Here is an 18,183-nt window from a genome sequence, read left to right as displayed (position 1 = left end):
ATGTAACAGATGAAGTGGTACTGAATAGAAATGTTGCAGTAGTTGTTCAGCAAAAATGGGACTTGCACAGGATAGAGTAGTGTTTAGGGGTGCATCAAATCAGTCTTTGGACTGAAGATCACCACCACCACCACCACCACCACCACCACCACCACCACAACAACAACAACAACAACAACAACAATGCTGCAACAAATTGTGCCGAGTTGGTAGAAGTGTCAGCAACAATCCACTATCATTGTGGCCAAGCAAGTGGGGCTGACGATGTACGGAGTGGCAGGACGTCTCTCTGTGAATAACTGGAAACCACGAAAGGAGTAAAGGGCCGACACTCAAAGACCTGTGTATCAAATGTGAGGCGACAGCAGAAAGGGCAAACATCGGTCACAGGTGAGTTTTCAATACATTGCAAGACAAATTTTGCCATCCTCCAGGTTCCACAACTGCTCACACCCTTCCACACAGAATGCTGAACTGAGGTGGCAGCTGATACGCTACAGCCGTGTCACGACGATCCAATCCAGATGGCTTCTCTGGGTGTCAACCACCGAGGGTGACTGGTGGACGTATCACTGTACCCCGAGATTACCCACTGCCGAAAAAGGTAAAGTCTCGACCTAGGGCGAGGTTTTTCCTGGGACTGTCAAAGTGCCACGCTAACAGATTATGCTGGTAAAGGAGCAGACTTTCACAGGAGCATTCTAAAAAAAAAAATCTCCTGACGAGGTTACAGGAGGCCGTCAAGATGAAGCATCGCGGAAAGCTTCCCGAGGCAAACTTTTCGTTCCGTGATAATACCTCAGCTTATTCTGCACAGCACACAGCCACACATGCTTACTTCTTTGCAACCCCCCCCCCCCCTTCCTCAAAATCCCCTCCTACATCTACATCTATACTCCGCAAAAAACTGAAGTGCGTGGCAGTTACTACGGTTTCTTCCCATTCCATTCACATACGGAGAATGGGAAGTCTGACTGTTTAAGTGCCTCTGTGCAGGCAGTAATTATTGTAATCTTATCTTCACAATCGCGAAGTGAGCGATACATGTATTCCTAGTGTAATCATTTAAAGCCAGTTCTTGAAATTTTGTTAGTAGACTGTTACAATCTCCCACAGATCGAACAAACCTGTGGCCACTCGTGTTGTCCTCCTCTGTATACATTCGGCTTACCCAGTTAGTCCTGTTTGATACGAGTCCCACACACCTGAGCAATATTCTAGGTTGGGTCACACGAGTGATTTGTAAGCAGTCTCCTTTGTAGAGTGATTCTACTTCCCTAGTATTCCACCAATAAACCAAAGTCCACCACCTGCTTTACCCACAACTGAGTCTATATGATCATTCCATTTCATATACCTACATGAATTACAATCAGGTATTTGTATGAGTGACTCATCAATATTATCAGATTCTATGTTTTTTTCATTTTGTGAAGTGCATAATTTTTCTTTATGGACATTTAAAGCAAGTTGCCAATCTTTGCACTACTCTGAAATTATCGAAAACCGAGTGAATACTTCTGCAGCTTCTTTCAGACAGTACTTCAGTATTGATAACAGCATCATCTACAAAAAGTCTGGGGTTACTATTAACACTATCTGCAAGGTCATTGATACACACCATGAAAAGTACAGGTCCCAACGCACTTCCCTGTGGCACACTCGAAATTACTTCTAAACCTGTCAGTGACTCTACACCCGAGATAACTTGCTCCAACATGTCGCAACAGTAACCACTTCCAACTTGCCCAACACTTACATCAGTTGCCGAACTTAAACACTGCCACTAGTTTGACCTAACATAGCCCTTATATGGTTTATGACAATGTACAATTTTTGCAATATTATTCTAATTGTAATTTCTTATGATTTTCATTGGAGAGAAATTTGTTCAAACTCCTTTACATGTGACAAATTACTCAGCAGGAAAGAATAACACAGTTTAAATAACATCTTGGGTTGTCGGGTGTTCTGCCGTATACCAGCGTCGTACTTGCACGATATTTCGGTCACGTAGCTCGTGGCCTTCATCAGGTGCGACCTGAGACTACTCCTCGAGTGGACCTGGTCCAGTATTTATGCCTATGGCATTAGATCGCCGGGAAAGCCTGAAGAGTTACAGTTGAAATACATTATTTTGTATAATAATAAGCCTTCCAATGGAAAATTTTGTGAAATGAATAGTTTTAACAATTAAAGAGGATAGAGTAGCATGGAGAGCTGCATCAAACCAGTCTCTGGACTGAAGATCACAACAACAACAACAACAACAACAACAATAATTAAAGTTGAAACACGCTAAATATGTGAAAGAGCATTAAACATTCAAGTTTCCTGCAATAGCTGAGACACTATAGCTAAAGTTTTGTCACTTAATAAAAAGCACAATAGGTATTTCAAGTTTTATTAAAGACTAGCAAAGTAATAAATGTTAATATTTTAAGCACTTGGAAACATTTCCTGACTTGGAAATAGTGTTTAATGATTTTCTACTATTATAGATAATAATTTGTAGATAGGATATAATTACAAAAGTTATTAAACAAAGGTTAAGTTGAAATCAAATATAAATCTACAAAATAAAAAATTATCTGATGAATTTCCAGAATGACAACAAGCAGATTTTCGAGCTGGAACATTTCTCTAACAGAGAAAATGCAATCTTCTACACGCAGTAAACGGGTAGTGAATGAGGCAGCGGTTCGAATCCATTTACATTTTAATCTATATTTTTATCATCACGGGTCACATTATTTAGTTTATATGACATTTGAGAGGAAATATGATGAAAACAAAACAAGCCGCATGCATTTTCATAAAGTTATAGTGAATTTCATGTTTTTGACTATTAACAATTTGTAACAAAATTTTCAAGGACAAGGGACAGGCTTGGAAAACCCAAGTCAAACCTCGATAAATAATTATGCGAATGATGTTATTCAATATCAGTCATACAGTAAGTCACAATGTCCCAGACTACGAAAGTAATGTACAATTACTGGTCGGATGTGCTCTGGACATCACTAGTTGCAAGACGGTACTTGTAATACAGATACGGAAAACATAAATTGAAACTTCATGCAAATACACATGCCCATTTTTATTATATTATCTCTCAAATGTCATATAAATTAAACAGTATGACCAGTGATGAAAAAACTAGATTAATAATTAAGTACGAGCAGGAATCAAAGCGTCGTCTCGTACACATTCATCTTATGGAGCTCGAACGCTAATTACTTGACCACCGTGAACACTAGCATCTAGAACCTATGCACAAATGCCTAAGCTACATAACAGACATGGAAAACTTCTCTTGTGATTTTCTCAGAATTGCCAGGCTATAGCATATTACTACTTGCTCATTAAGTTGTTTTAATGGCCTACTTATCAAGTACGAAGTTTGAACTAAACCTGTGATCCCAATGTCGTGCTTCCCCATGTAAATAAATGCTTTCTCTCAAATAGTTTTCACAGAAGTTTGACTCACCCTGTATAATAATTGCTCCTGTTCTTGAGCAAAAATACTGTGTGTTAATCCACTCAAATTTGCAATGTGGGACTGTCGACATATACCAAAAATAAGCTACACTTTTTATCCAAATTTCACTCGAAAGTTTGGGTGCACCTTATACCCTCTACCTTGTCTTCTTATGCACAACTGCTGCACTAAAATTGAGCTCATTTGTAACAAGTTTCTGTACACGAAACTGGTGACGACATACTTTATTACTCGACAATGCGAACTTTTACCAGTATTTTATGGGCGTGGACATTATCTATGTACGCCAGTATTGTTATACTAGCTTATACTTCAGTTTCAGTTGGATAGTAGTACGAAAGCCCGATTTAGGACATTACAAATAACCACTTACAGCAAAAAGCACGATCGAGCCAAGGAATTCGGTGAGGTTACGATGCGAGCTTCAAACTTACAGCTCTGTGTAACGTCAAAACCACAAACAAAACAGAGACCAGAAGAAAGAACGGACTGGGCGAATCTAATGTGTGATGTTCTGTTGCTTCAAAACAAAAATGTAAGAAGGCAGTTTCGACGAGAAAATCGTTCAGGGAGCAGAAATGTGACAAGTATCAAGAACTAGCAGCTTAGATTCTTTCCTATGAGCAAGACGAGGGGAAGATGGGATGCCTATCCACGAGAGATTCTCAAACTGAAGGTCCTGGAAATCACAAAAGACTTAGATGTGACACAACGAGAATTTTGTGGTGCCTCGGTTTATGCAGAGAAATGGTCTTGCTATCTGTCAAAGTACTACACAAGCACAGAGAATGTGAGCAGATTTCACGAAGAAGCTGGTCAACTTCTAATCGTCCACTTACAAAAGTGTCACTCGTATCCTTTTCGTCAGATTGGCAATGCTGAAGAAACGCCAGGATTTTTTGATATGCCGGCCAATACGACAGGAGCAGAAAGAAAGTCATTAAGAAAAACTTGGAATGGAAAAAATAGAATGAAATGTTAACTGTTACAGCCGATAGGAAGAAGTTACCTTCTTATGTCATTTTTAAGAGCAAAACCATGCCCAAAGAAAACTTTGCTATCGGTTTACTGATTCACTTTCAATGGGCTGGATGACAGTGCAGCTGACGGTCCTGGTTGCCTACTGTTTCAAATTACAGACCTGGGGCATTGCCTGCTAAGAGAGCCATGCTAGTTCTGGATGCTTTTAAGGGCCATCTAACTGCTGAAGATAAAGATGCTGCACAAAAGAAGATCCTATCATAATACCTGGAGGAATGACTTCAAAACTACAGGTACTAGATGTGGCCATAAACAACCTATAAAAAATGTATTCAGACTGCTTCTGGAAGAAGACCACATCCTTACACCATCTGGTAAGACTGAAAAACCACCAGTCACACTTTTTTGGAAATTGATTCTTGCTTCACGGTCCTCAATATCATCAGAGACCACGATCAAGGGGTTCAAGAAATGCCGAATATCAAATGCACTGAACGGCAGTGGCGAAGACGTACTGTGGAAGAGAACGAAGAAAATTATAGCAATGAGAGTGGGGAAGTGGACAGCAATACTGACAGTGATGAAGGTAAATAAGACAAAATACACTCCTGGAAATGGAAAAAAGAACACACTGACACCGGTGTGTCAGACCCACCATACTTGCTCCGGACACTGCGAGAGGGCTGTACAAGCAATGATCACACGCACGGCACAGCGGACACACCAGGAACTGCGGTGTTGGCCGTCGAATGGCGCTAGCTGCGCAGCATTTGTGCACCGCCGCCGTCAGTGTCAGCCAGTTTGCCGTGGCATACAGAGCTCCATCGCAGTCTTTAACACTGGTAGCATGCCGCGACAGCGTGGACGTGAACCGTATGTGCAGTTGATGGACTTTGAGCGAGGGCGTATAGTGGGCATGCGGGAGGCCGGGTGGACGTACCGCCGAATTGCTCAACACGTGGGGCGTGAGGTCTCCACAGTACATCGATGTTGTCGCCAGTGGTCGGCGGAAGGTGCACGTGCCCGTCGACCTGGGACCGGACCGCAGCGACGCACGGATGCACGCCAAGACCGTAGGATCCTACGCAGTGCCGTAGGGGACCGCACCGCCACTTCCCAGCAAATTAGGGACACTGTTGCTCCTGGGGTATCGGCGAGGACCATTCGCAACCGTCTCCATGAAGCTGGGCTACGGTCCCGCACACCGTTAGGCCGTCTTCCGCTCACGCCCCAACATCGTGCAGCCCGCCTCCAGTGGTGTGGTGACACGCGTGAATGGAGGGACGAATGGAGACGTGTCGTGTTCAGCGATGAGAGTCGCTTCTGCCTTGGTGCCAATGATGGTCGTATGCGTGTTTGGCGTCGTGCAGGTGAGTGCCACAATCAGGACTGCATACGACCGAGGCACACAGGGCCAACACCCGGCATCATGGTGTGGGGAGCGATCTCCTACACTGGCCGTACACCACTGGTGATCGTCGAGGGGACACTTAATAGTGCACAGTACATCCAAACCGTCATCGAACCCATCGTTCTACCATTCCTAGACCGGCAAGGGAACGTGCTGTTCCAACAGGACAATGCACGTCCGCATGTATCCCGTGCCACCCAACGTGCTCTAGAAGGTGTAAGTCAATTACCCTGGCCAGCAAGATCTCCGGATCTGTCCCCCATTGAGCATGTTTGGGACTGGATGAAGCGTCGTCTCACGCGGTCTGCACGTCCAGCACAAACGCTGGTCCAACTGAGGCACCAGGTGGAAATGGCATGGCAAGCCGTTCCACAGGACTACATCCAGCATCTCTACGATCGTCTCCATGGGAGAATAGCAGCCTGCATTGCTGCGAAAGGTGGATATACACTGTACTAGTGCCGACATTGTGCATGCTCTGTTGCCTGTGTCTATGTGCCTGTGGTTCTGTCAGTGCGATCATGTGATGTATCTGACCCCAGGAATGTGTCAATAAAGTTTCCCCTTCCTGGGGCAATGAATTCACGGTGTTCTTATTTCAATTTCCAGGAGTGTATGTTGACAATGTGTTGTATCAAATGTTACACTCGTAACCAGTGTGCTACTTATTTTCAAGGAAAAAATTCTATTTTATTTCTTCCTCGAAATTTAGAGATGTGGCTTATATGTGGTGATGGCTTATTTTCAGGCCAATTCGGTAATTATTTCAACGACGGCCTAACAGGCATCCAGGAAATCGTGAACGTGCTCTAACTCTAGATCGGACCAGTCTGTTACAATGTTTGCACGAAAGGGGACTAAAAGTGTATCGAGAGAGCAAAGCACCGGATGACAGAGACTGACAAAGAGGACACAGGACCACTGTAGCCATGAGGAAGATGGGGGGTGGGGTTGAACTCCTTTTGGATCTGGAAGAATTGCTGTGAGATACAGGGATCACTGACTACAGATATGTTTAACATAACTATACAAAAAGTAATCCATGACTTTAAAAGAATTTTTCAGATTGACGGGAACATAACAGTGGAATGGTATATAGAATTCTGATCAGAATTCAATGTCAGCATTCTAAATTGAATTCACCATCAGCGCAGGTAGCGATTTTGCAATATTTCTGAAAGTTTATTTTCAGTGAAAGTCTTTGGTTCAATTTTGTTGACTAAGATAATGATGTTAGTTTCAACACATCACCATTTGTCAGAACTTAATATTTTTCAGTGTATGCTAAAAGAAAATATTGAAAATGATTAAGCAAGACTATTTTATTACATATCCAATGGGAGGGCTTCAGGAATTCCTGCTGATGACCACTGTTCTAGTTGCAAGGGGTCATTCCACAATCAGATGTGGATACAAAAATAATTTCTTCAAGACAACCATATATCATCAGATTGAGTGTTTTGTTTTCTGGGGGGGGGGGGGGGCGGTAAGCAGGGGTGGAGGGTGCATGAAAATTACCGATTTCTCACGCATTCAAAGAGGGCTACCCCTTTCAATATTCAAATTAAATTGCGCACATGCAAGGAGGGGGAGATGTATCATACAACAATAATGTCAATGAATCACAAATGGAATCAGTCAATTAATACAAATAACTGGATGTAGCACTTTGTAGGGAGACAAAGAGGAATGAACACGCAGGTTCAATTGTGGGTAAAGGCATAGAATACTCAGGAAGTGCAATCAGTCCGCAACAAGGGAGGTGGCTTACAAATCTCTTGTGTGACCACCCTAGAATACTGCTCATGTGTATAGGGCCCACACCAAATATGGCTGAGTGGGGTATTCAATGTATACAGAGAACGATAGCAAGAATGGTCACAGATTTGTCTGGCCCATGGGAGAATGTCACAGAGATGTTGAAGAAACTGAACGGGCAGATGCTTCGTGATAGACACAAACTATCACGAGGAAGCCTGTTTACAAAGTTTCGAGAACCATCTTTAAATCACGAGTCTCTGAATATATTACACCACCCCTAAGGATTGTGAGTACAAGTTTATAATGATTAGTGTGTGCACAGAAACGTTTAAACAGTCATTCCTCCTGCAGTTCGTATGTGAAAGGAACAGTAAATAGCCGTAATATCTGGTAAAGTGGGAAGTACCCTGTTCTGTGCACTTCACAGTGGTTTGCAGAGTACGGATGTAGACGTGGAGGGCAGGGGGAGGGGGCAGCAGATGTGGATTTTTTACAGGCACCTGGCTACCACTCGACATTTCTCCTATTTTTGTTATTCCATTCTGGATCGTCCAGTGTTTGTTTTTTCTCAAAGGAAATTTTTGCGGAAGAGTACTGCCACCCCCCTCCCCACACACACCCCCCCCCCCCCCCCCAAAAAAATAAAAAAAAAACTGCACAAGATTTTATATTGGACTTGTGATCAAATGATATATTATATACAAAAAGTTTAAATAGATCTCTACCACAACAAAGAAAAAAAGGGCTCACATGCAATGCACAAATTGAAAGTGCAAAACCAGGTCTGAAAATAAGGTATCATTAACAGCAAGTCACAAATCTCAAGATAAAAAGAAGTAAACTGGGATAATTCTTATAACAAGACTGAGCAACAGTTTCAGAAATGAAGAAATATTGGTGAAAGAGAATATAACTTAAAAAGGAAAAGCAATAGTGTAATTTTATTCCACAATTTGTTGAAACGATCAAATAAATAAAACACGTAGGGCACAAATGAAATTAGTCCTACATAAAAGCTGTGTCAAACATGAATACGCGCTGGAAACATCGATCAGTTGTAGAATTTTGGAACACATATTATGTTCAAGTATAATGACTTTTCTGGGGACTAGAAATCTACTCTGAAGGAATCAGCACGGGTTTCGAAAAAGACGGTCGTGTGAAACCCAGCTCACGCTATTCGTCCACGAGACTCAGAGGGCCATAGACACAGGTTCACAGGTAGATGCCGTGTTTCTTGACTTCCGCAAGGCGTTCGATACAGTTCCCCACAGTCGTTTAATGAACAAAGTAAGAGCATATGGACTATCAGACCAATTGTGTGATTGGATTGAAGAGTTCCTAGATAACAGAATGCAGCATGTCATTCTGAATGGAGAGAAGTCTTCCGAAGTAAGAGTGATTTCAGGTGTGCCACAGGGGAGTGTCATAGGATCGTTGCTATTCACAATATACATAAATGACTTTGTGGATGACATTGGAAGTTCACTGAGGCCTTTTGTGGATGATGCTGTGGTGTATTGAGAGGTTGTAACAATGGAAAATTGTACTGAAATGCAGGAGGATCTGCAACGAATTGACTCATGGTGCAGGGAATGGCAATTGAATCTCAATGTAGACAAGTGTAATGTGCTGCAAATACATAGAAAGATAGATCCCTTATCATTTAGCTACAAAATAGCAGGTCAGCAACTGGAAGCAGTTAATTCCATAAATTATCTGGGAGTACGCATTAGGAGTGATTTAAAATGGAATGATCATATAAAGTTGATCGTCGGTAAAGCAGATGCCAGACTGAGATTCATTGGAAGAATCCTAAGTAAATTCAATCAAAAAACAAAGGAAGTAGGTTACAGTACACTTGTTCGCCCACTGCTTGAATACTGCTCAGCGGTGTGGGATCCGTACCAGATAGGGTTGATAGAAGAGATAGAGAAGATCCAACGGAGAGCAGCGCGCTTCGTTACAGGACCCTTTAGCAATCGCGAAAGCGTTACAGAGATGATAGATAAACTCCAGTGGAAGACTCTAGAGGAGAGATGCTCAGTAGCTCGGTACGGGCTTTTGTCAAAGTTTCGAGAGCATACCTTCACCAAAGAGTCTAGCAGTATATTGCTCCCTCCTACGTATATCTTGCAAAGAGACCGTGAGGATAAAATCAGAGAGATTAGATTAGATTAGAGCCCACACAGAAGCAGACTGACAATCCTCCTTTCCACGAACAATACGAGACTGGAATAGAAGGGAGAACTGATAGAGGTACTCAAGGTAGCTTCCGCCACACACTGTCAGGTGGCTTGTGGAGTATGGATGTAGTTGTAGATGTAGATGCTGTGACAATTGCTACTGGACCACTTGCCCTATGCACCCTCCTACCACCACCAATACCAGCCCTGTAACTGGCAAACATATGCCATCTGCTGTTACTTAAACACTGTTCGGTTCTCTATACCGGTATGACTATCATCAAGTTATCAGTTATGATGAATAGGAATACGCAGTGAGTGTATACTTGCAACATGCAATATCATGTAGCAAAGCATGCTCTACGATGAGACAGTTATGACCCCAGTGCCTTTTTTACCACATTTTCTGTCCGAATTCTTCCCGTGTACACCAGTTTCTCAGAACTTTGCTGGCGAGAACTGGTGTTACATTGTGTCATTGGTCTTACCACCATCCTGCCATTAATTTTTTGGTCTCAGCATTTCATCGCAGCAGCTACTCCTTTCGTCACTCAGTTTTTTATACCTTTCATATTCTGACTTGCCTATTTTTCCCTGCACCCTGCCTCTACCATGTATAATGCACTTAGCTTTCTGTTCTTATTAATACTTGTATGATGTTTTGTCAGTAATATCTGTCTTGCTTATTATCCTATCTCTCACCTTTCACCTCCCAGTTTTCAAATATCGTTTGGTGCAGTACCCGACAATTAGTCTCTCTTTCTCATTCGTCCGGTAAGTCTTTCCTGACCCGGAGCTCTGGCCGACAGTTCCGTAGCTCTGCCCACTTTCTAAGCCTCACGAGTCCTCTTCCTTCACCCCTCTTTCTTCCCCTTCTATCCTTCTGCCAGGAGGAGGAGCCACTGGCTTCAAAAGCTCGCTCATTTCCTTAACTTCTATTAGTTGTCTTCTGCCACTACTTCGTGAGTATCTAAAGAGATGAGAAAAGAAACGTCTATGGCTAGCACGTGTCAATAACAATTCATTTGAGGTCAAATGCACAAGTTCTAACTTATAGTTTCAATCGTCACGACACTTTTTTTTACACTGTTAATAGTGACGAGAAACTGCTGACCTACTCAAATGAAATAGGAAAATACATTTTTATTACAAGTTAACCTCACGATGGGCTAATATGTGTACGTTTTGAATAGATTGCGAGTATTTAAACAAATTTATTCATACAGTATTTTACACTACACTGACTTACTTATGTTTTCTGGTAACTACATTCTGCACGTCCTTCCCTTAATAAAACGAAATCTGTCAGATGTGAATATCTGGAGTTATCACTGGGGTCTTATGGAAGTCTGCAACCATACTATGCCCACTAAACAAAAACTCTGAGAACAATGTTAATACTTACATTACTGCCTTCTGGTTGTAATGCAAGTGCCAGTTCTTTGTCTTCAATGTCACAAAATTTGCAAAAACCCAGTAAATCTTCAGTAACCTGTTCAAAACAAAAAAGAAGCCTTGTTTTAGTTCCAATGACACCTTAAAAATGTAGATTTCTTATGTCTCACAATGCAAAAATGTATATGTTACAGATTCTGTAAGTTGAATACAAACTGCATAGGGTAGGTCAGCAAAACTGCTGATGGTAGTATTAATTATAAGATTAGACATTAAACAAAAGTTCAACTTCAGATAAAATACAGAAAGCTATTAAACAATTGAACAATGGAAAATCCAGGATGGGATAATGACAGTATGATGAAAAAGGCAGATTACTACTCGCCACATGGCGAAGATGTTTACAAGTCTCTGGCTGCCGAGACTGTGGACTGTGATCTCGTGTGTGTGTGTGTGTGTGTGTGTGTGTGTGTGTGTGTGTGTGTGTGTGTGTGTGTGTGTGCGCGTGCTTGTAGTAATCTATCGTTTCCATAATATTAAACAATTGAGACTCATAAAACACATGATGAAATGAAAGAATATATTCAATTTGTTAAGGGAGATAGAATTTCATAGCAAGATAAGGGGTGGAAGGAAAACTTGTAGAATAACACAGACTGCGGGAAAGGAATGGAAGCGGAAACCGCCTGTTAGAAACTTGGACACAGCATGCCTTATTCATTGCACATAACTGTTCCAGGTTTATTTGTGGGACAGACCTGGAGACACTAGAAGGCTATGACATACATTGGGAATCAGATTTTAAACTTGCAAGAAATTAAAGGGGGAGACATGGAATGACCTGGTTGGGTCATGAAATGCAGATGAAAAATTGCAGAGAAGTAGGAAACTAAGGCTATGGGAACATATTAAATTGAAAGAATCAAACACTGTTGACAGTTTCAAAGACAGCGTGAGGTAATCACTGAATGAAAATGGGGAGGAGGGGAAGGGGGGGGGGGGGGGCAGAAGAGTATATCAATTCAGACAGGCTAGGAAAAATCTTACCTTCATAATCTCACATGTTATTGAATTTGGCATATGTTAAAATGAAGGACTCAGTAAGGAACATGTTTGTTTGGGGTTTTTTTTGTTTTTTTTTTTTTTTCCTTTCCTCTCCAAAAAGATTTCTGCTGCAAGGTACAGCCCTCCAAAGGTGACACATTTTGAAGGCGTGAATTTTGGAAAAACTTTGAAAATGCTGTATCTCTGGAACCGTTCTAGATATTTTGTTGGCATTTTTTTTATTTGAATGACAATTGCTTTATGATTAGAAAGAAATCCTCCATTTGGACTTACCTGTCAAAGTTCTTTTACTCTAACATTCTGAACTTTTTTAATAAAGTGTGGAATTTTTTTCAATTTTTTTTTTCAAAAATGTCAATCCATAAAATTTTGATTTTTTTCTGTTGATTAGTACCATAATAGTTCTACATTCCCTGAAAAGGAGAGCTTCCAGTTTTAGGTTAAATAGGTTTTATAAACCATTTGCCATACATAAAACTGTATTATTACCACATTATCACATAACAGGCTCATAAAAATCAAAACCTAACATAATATTAGTTTTTAAATATGAGGAAGAGACTCATTTTTGAAGCATTTTAAATGGTTCCAAAATGTATGTGAAAGGTCCAAAGACTTAAAGTTTTCAATGTATACAACTTCTGTGCACTCTGTTTTGTACTGAAATTAGCCAGTCAATGAACTACAAATGTGTTCCAGTGCTTCAGTATCTGCCTTCGATATAGCGTGATGCCTTCCTGTCCAACCAATAGGAACTGGAGCACTTACAATCCCCAATACATTGTGAACAGGAAGTGAGCACTGGCAGCGTCGTAGCTGTCCTTCAGCCGGAAACCTATATCCAGCAGCTGGTCTGTGTGGTAGCGTAAAGTTCACTACAATTTCATTTAACTCATAACTGGTGTCTATAATCTCTGCAAATCACCAGTCACAGTCATACACACAAATGCCACAAACATCCTCGTCTCAAGTTGTGAATCTGAATATTATCCTGCCGTTTCTGAGGTGTTGGCCGAAAGAACGAAATTTCTTCTTTCTTGCTCTTTAAAGCGCACGCAATATGAGTTCGCCCATCACTTTGAGTCCACAAATGTGTCTTCTGAATTCCTTTCACAGGAGTAGTTTCTTCGGACCATTTTTCTTTTTTCTGCTCGCGGAATTATTCGATTTCGTCTTTGGACAAAAGAATGAGGGCTGTGGATGTGTAAGATTTCACAACTGTCGTAAAATCCTCAGCATTCTGAATCACAGCTGTATTTGCTCTGGGAAGATTACGTTTTGTAGCATGGTGCTCAGCAGGCCTCAACACCATCACAACGCTACTTCCCGTGACCAGTAGCACTGTATACCCAGTCAGTTGGCACAAGCGACTAGCTCAATTCAAACAGCTGGTAAAGATTTTTAAAATGACTAGGAGCACCATAAGAAATAATAACAATCTTCTGTGCCCCTGTTTGCAGTTGATGAATTTTGTGCATTGCTAGCACAGTATGTGCTGAGTCATGTCCTGTGTCATCACTTATAACAGCAACAATTGTGGTCTTGTTTTGAAAATATGTCACTCCTGTACAAATTTAAACCTGTCATTACTCCAATGATACCCTTTTACTTCTTGTGGGAGAATTACAGACCAGTTCTCAGCAAAATCAAAGTGAAGCACTAAATGTAGTTTTTCAGCCTGTACACACCCTTTCACTCCTGCAATTTCTTCACATGCCGGTGTGTTAAGCCGCGTACACACTGCCACTGGAAACATCTTTCTGTTGTAAACATTGTTTTCTGCGATGTTTCGCAAATGTTTCCGACTTTGTTTCTGGTCTCTTGTTTCCGTCCACACTGGCGGCAAACAATTCTCCCGTGTTCACGCCGTGTGCAGTGCTCCTCGTGTTATTGTGTTCGTATCATCCGCTGCTGCGTTATGTCTGGTGTCGAAGAAACAATAATGATATGTGGAGCTGCATTATTAACATTAGAAGGTTTACACAAACAAAATGAAAGGCGTCCTCGTCGTCGGTGGAGAAAAACATTCTGTAGAAGAACTGGCGGAAATAACCCGCTACGTGAGCTGAGTATGGAAGACGGCTTTGGCTTCCGCAACTTCACTCGGATCTCACCTACCGATTTTGAATATCTGGCAAAGATGATATCACCAATCGTTTAAAAAAAAAATACACGAATTTCAGGAAAGCTATTTCAGTCAACCAAAAGCTCGCAGTTACTCTTCGTTTCCTGGCAACAGGAGATTCATTTCAGAGCCTTGCGTATTTATTTCGTATTTCGAAACAAGCAATATCTAAAATAGTACCTGAAGTATGTGGAGCTCTGGTGGAAGTACTGAAGGATTATGTAAAGGTAAGTAAATGAAAAACATCGTTAAATAAGCACATTTTCGAAGTGTTATTATTTCTCAATTATATTACATAATTCATCAAACACAACTTCTTCAACTGCGTTGTCACTGTCTTCATAGCTTGTAAATGTAACAGGGGAATTATTACTTGACGATGATGGCCCTGCCACATTCATACCCCTTGTCGACTGCTCACTTTCCAAATACGCTACATGCTGTTTCATTAATACATCATTAAGCAAAGTCATTGTTTTTGCTCTTTCTAACTCTGGCAATTTCCGTATAACTGATGCCACATACTGCCCATACACACTGCATTTATCGTTCTTGTTCTCTTCTTGTTTTTGCAGCATTTTAGTTAACAACTGAGACGCAATCCTGTAGGGTTGCTGCACGTCTTGTTTCTCGCCCATCCTTCTAATTTTTGGTGGTGGAGGACTGGAAGGTCCAGCTGCAACCTCTTCATCTTCATCTTCATTTGTGCCCTCTGGCAAATGTACGAAAACCTGAAATCAAATTTCTTTCTTTCAGATACCTGCAACTGAGAACGACTGGAGTGAAACAGCATGTTTATTCTCACAGATTCTTCAGTTCCCCCATTGTGTCGGAGCAATTGACGGGAAACAGTGCCCTGTTGGCAGTGGAAGTGAATATTATAATTATAAAGGTTCATTCAGCATTGTGCTGCTTACTGTCGTCGATGTCAGCTACAACTTTTTGTACGCAGATATCGGCTGCCAAGGCAGAATATCAGATGGTGGTGTGTTCAAAAATGCGAGCGTAAATGAGTTAATTAACAAAAAGAAATTTAACTTGCCACAAGCTGAATGCTTACCAGGTGGCACCAAGGCCCAACCATATGTTTTTGTAGCAGACAATGATTTTCCCTTACAGGAAAACATTATGAAACCCTACCCGGGAAAACATGTTAAAGGTTCAAAAGAGAGAGTTTTTAATTACAGACTTTCAAGGGCCAGAATGGTTGTTGAGAACACTTTCGGCATTATGGCTTCAGTTTTTCGTGTGTTTAGAAAACCTATGTTGCTACAACTGGAAAAGGCAAAAACTGTCACACTTATAGCTGTATGTCTCCACAATTTTTTAAGGTGAAATGCTGCAGCAAGGAACCAGTACACCCCACATGAAAGTTTCGATTCCTACGATTTACAAACAGGTGAGATGATTCCAGGGACATGGAGACGAGATGACACTGCATCAGTTTTCATTTCAGCATAGAATATACCGATGAAAGCTGCTTCCACGAATAAACAAATTCGAGACGAATTTGCTAATCATTTTTTAAGCCCACAAGGAAGTGTACAGTGGCAAAATAACTATGGGTGAATGTGATTGTGTACTATAAAATACAAATAAAGACAAACAAGCATAATTTTTGTACCTCAGTTTCCACAGTACCTGTTGTCTCCTTTGGCTCATGTACATCGTCCAAGAACTGCAGCAGCCGATAGCCGAACCAGTTCGAGTCATATGCAGTGTCTGCACCACTACCAGATGGTCTGCTGGAAATAATTTTTCTTTTCTCGCGCCTGTAAGCAACCACGAGCGATCGTATCTTTTTCTCAACACTTCCCTTGTCCGTGCCAAAAGCTGCTGCAATTTTCGCAAGTGTATCATGTTTTTTAACGGTGTTTTTGTATTCCTTGCTCCGGACATTCCATAAGCAATCCTCCCCCTGGTACATGGCAATTAAATCAACAATTTGTTGCCTTGACCACTCCATTATTTTATAAAAATAAAGCGAAAACAACAGTAAACGGAACACCACTAAATAGTTGACAAAACACACACACACACACACACACACACGCACACGCACACGCACACGCGCACGCTAGCGCCATGCAGCAGTGACAAGTGGTAGCTAGCCTGAAACATTGTTTCCTTTGATCTGTACCGACACTGCTATGGATAGATGTTTCTGTGTTTCGAAACATGTTTCCAAATGGTGTCCACATCAAGCTGCTGGAAACATGTTTTGAAAACATGTTTCAGTCTCAGTGTGTACGCGGCTTTACTGCTTTCTCTGACCATTTACCAAGTTCATCAATGAAACAGGCAAATGCAACAGTTTTCTTAATTAGTTTATTTTCCTCCCATGTCGCATATGTAATTTCTGCAGAGTTACCTGCTACGTCTTCCAGGCCAAGTGCCTGTAAATACAGTCCTCCCTTTCCACGGCAGTCACCACATTCTTGAAACAAACAGACTACTAATGACTTCCCATGCCCAACCAAGGTATCGTGTGCTCTAGTAATTTCTTCAAAGTTACCACACAAAGTTCAAAATTTGCACAGTAAACACATAAACAGACACCTCTAGGTGGGTGTGGAACTACCCACTTAGGTCATAGAGCATAAAATTTTGATCCTCCAATATGTGAAGTTCTATAGTTGATATTATAAATTGCAAAAGTTATACGAGTCGTGTACCTATTCACTTTCACAACCTTTTGACCTTCAACTGTTACAGTTATAGTATCTTTTTTGTTGGTACTCTAGCAAGAACATTCCCATTTATCCTCCAGGAAAAATAACTGCACTGTTTGAACTTGAGCTGCATCTACAGGATGATCATAATAGGGATGTGGTCTTCCAAAGACTTCTTTCACAAACCTCATATTTCTTGATTTGTCTACCATGTACTTTGATTCTGATGGAACGTGGTTCCAAATTGTTTTCTTTGAAAACGTCTCTGGAACAATAGTTAAAAGTTGCACCTTTTCACTGCAGGATGCACAATATTCAACAGCTGAATTGATATTTGTGAAAAATTCCTGGCAAGAGATGCAAGAGTGCTTTGGTTCATTTTCTTCTGAGGATTGAATTTCTACTTTGAAGAGAGTGGCCAATTTTGCTGTAGTGTATTCATACATGTTGTTGTTGTGGCCTTCAGTCCTGAGTCTGGTTTGATGCAGCTCTCCATGCTACTCTATCCTCTGCAAGCTTCTTCATCTCCCAGTACCTATTGCAACCTACATCCTTCTGTATCTGCTTAGTGTATTCATCTCTTGGTCTCCCTCTACGATTTTTACCCTCCACGCTGCCCTTCAATGCTAAATTGGCGATCCCTTGATGCCTCAGAACATGTCCTACCAACCGATCCCTTTGTCTAGTCAAGTTTTGCCACAAACTCCTCTTCTCCCCAATTCTATTCAATACCTCCTCTTTAGTTATGTGATCTACCCATCTAATCTTCAGCATTCTTCTGTAGCACCACATTTCGAAAGCTTCTATTCTCTTCTTGTCTAAACTATTTATCGTCCACGTTTCACTTCCATACATGGCTACACTCCATACAAATACTTTCAGAAACTACTTCCTGACACATAAATCTATACTCGATGTTAACAAATTTCTATTCTTCAGAAACGCTTTCCTTGCGATTGCCAGTCTACATTTGATATCCTCTCTACTTCGACCATCATCAGTTATCTTGCTCCCCAAATAGCAAAACTCCTTTACTACTTTAAGTGTCTCATTTCCTAATCTAATACCCGCACAATCACCCGACT

The 18,183-nt window shown here is 41.2% G+C and overlaps 1 protein-coding gene across 1 annotated transcript in view; it reads right to left on the bottom strand.

Moving 5' to 3' along the window:
* Positions 1-18,183, bottom strand: part of LOC126108380 (protein grainyhead-like) — a 151,629-nt gene that overhangs the window by 25,197 nt on the left and 108,249 nt on the right. The window contains exon 8 of the mRNA XM_049913593.1: positions 11,247-11,333. Within this exon, the coding sequence (XP_049769550.1) occupies positions 11,247-11,333 (87 nt within the window). The remainder of the gene's footprint in view (positions 1-11,246; positions 11,334-18,183) is intronic.

Source organism: Schistocerca cancellata, chromosome 11, assembly GCF_023864275.1.
Source record: "Schistocerca cancellata isolate TAMUIC-IGC-003103 chromosome 11, iqSchCanc2.1, whole genome shotgun sequence".
Lineage (NCBI taxonomy): Eukaryota > Metazoa > Arthropoda > Insecta > Orthoptera > Acrididae > Schistocerca > Schistocerca cancellata.
The sequence above is the reverse complement of the archived record's forward strand: the minus strand, read 5'-3'. Positions and strand labels throughout refer to the sequence as shown.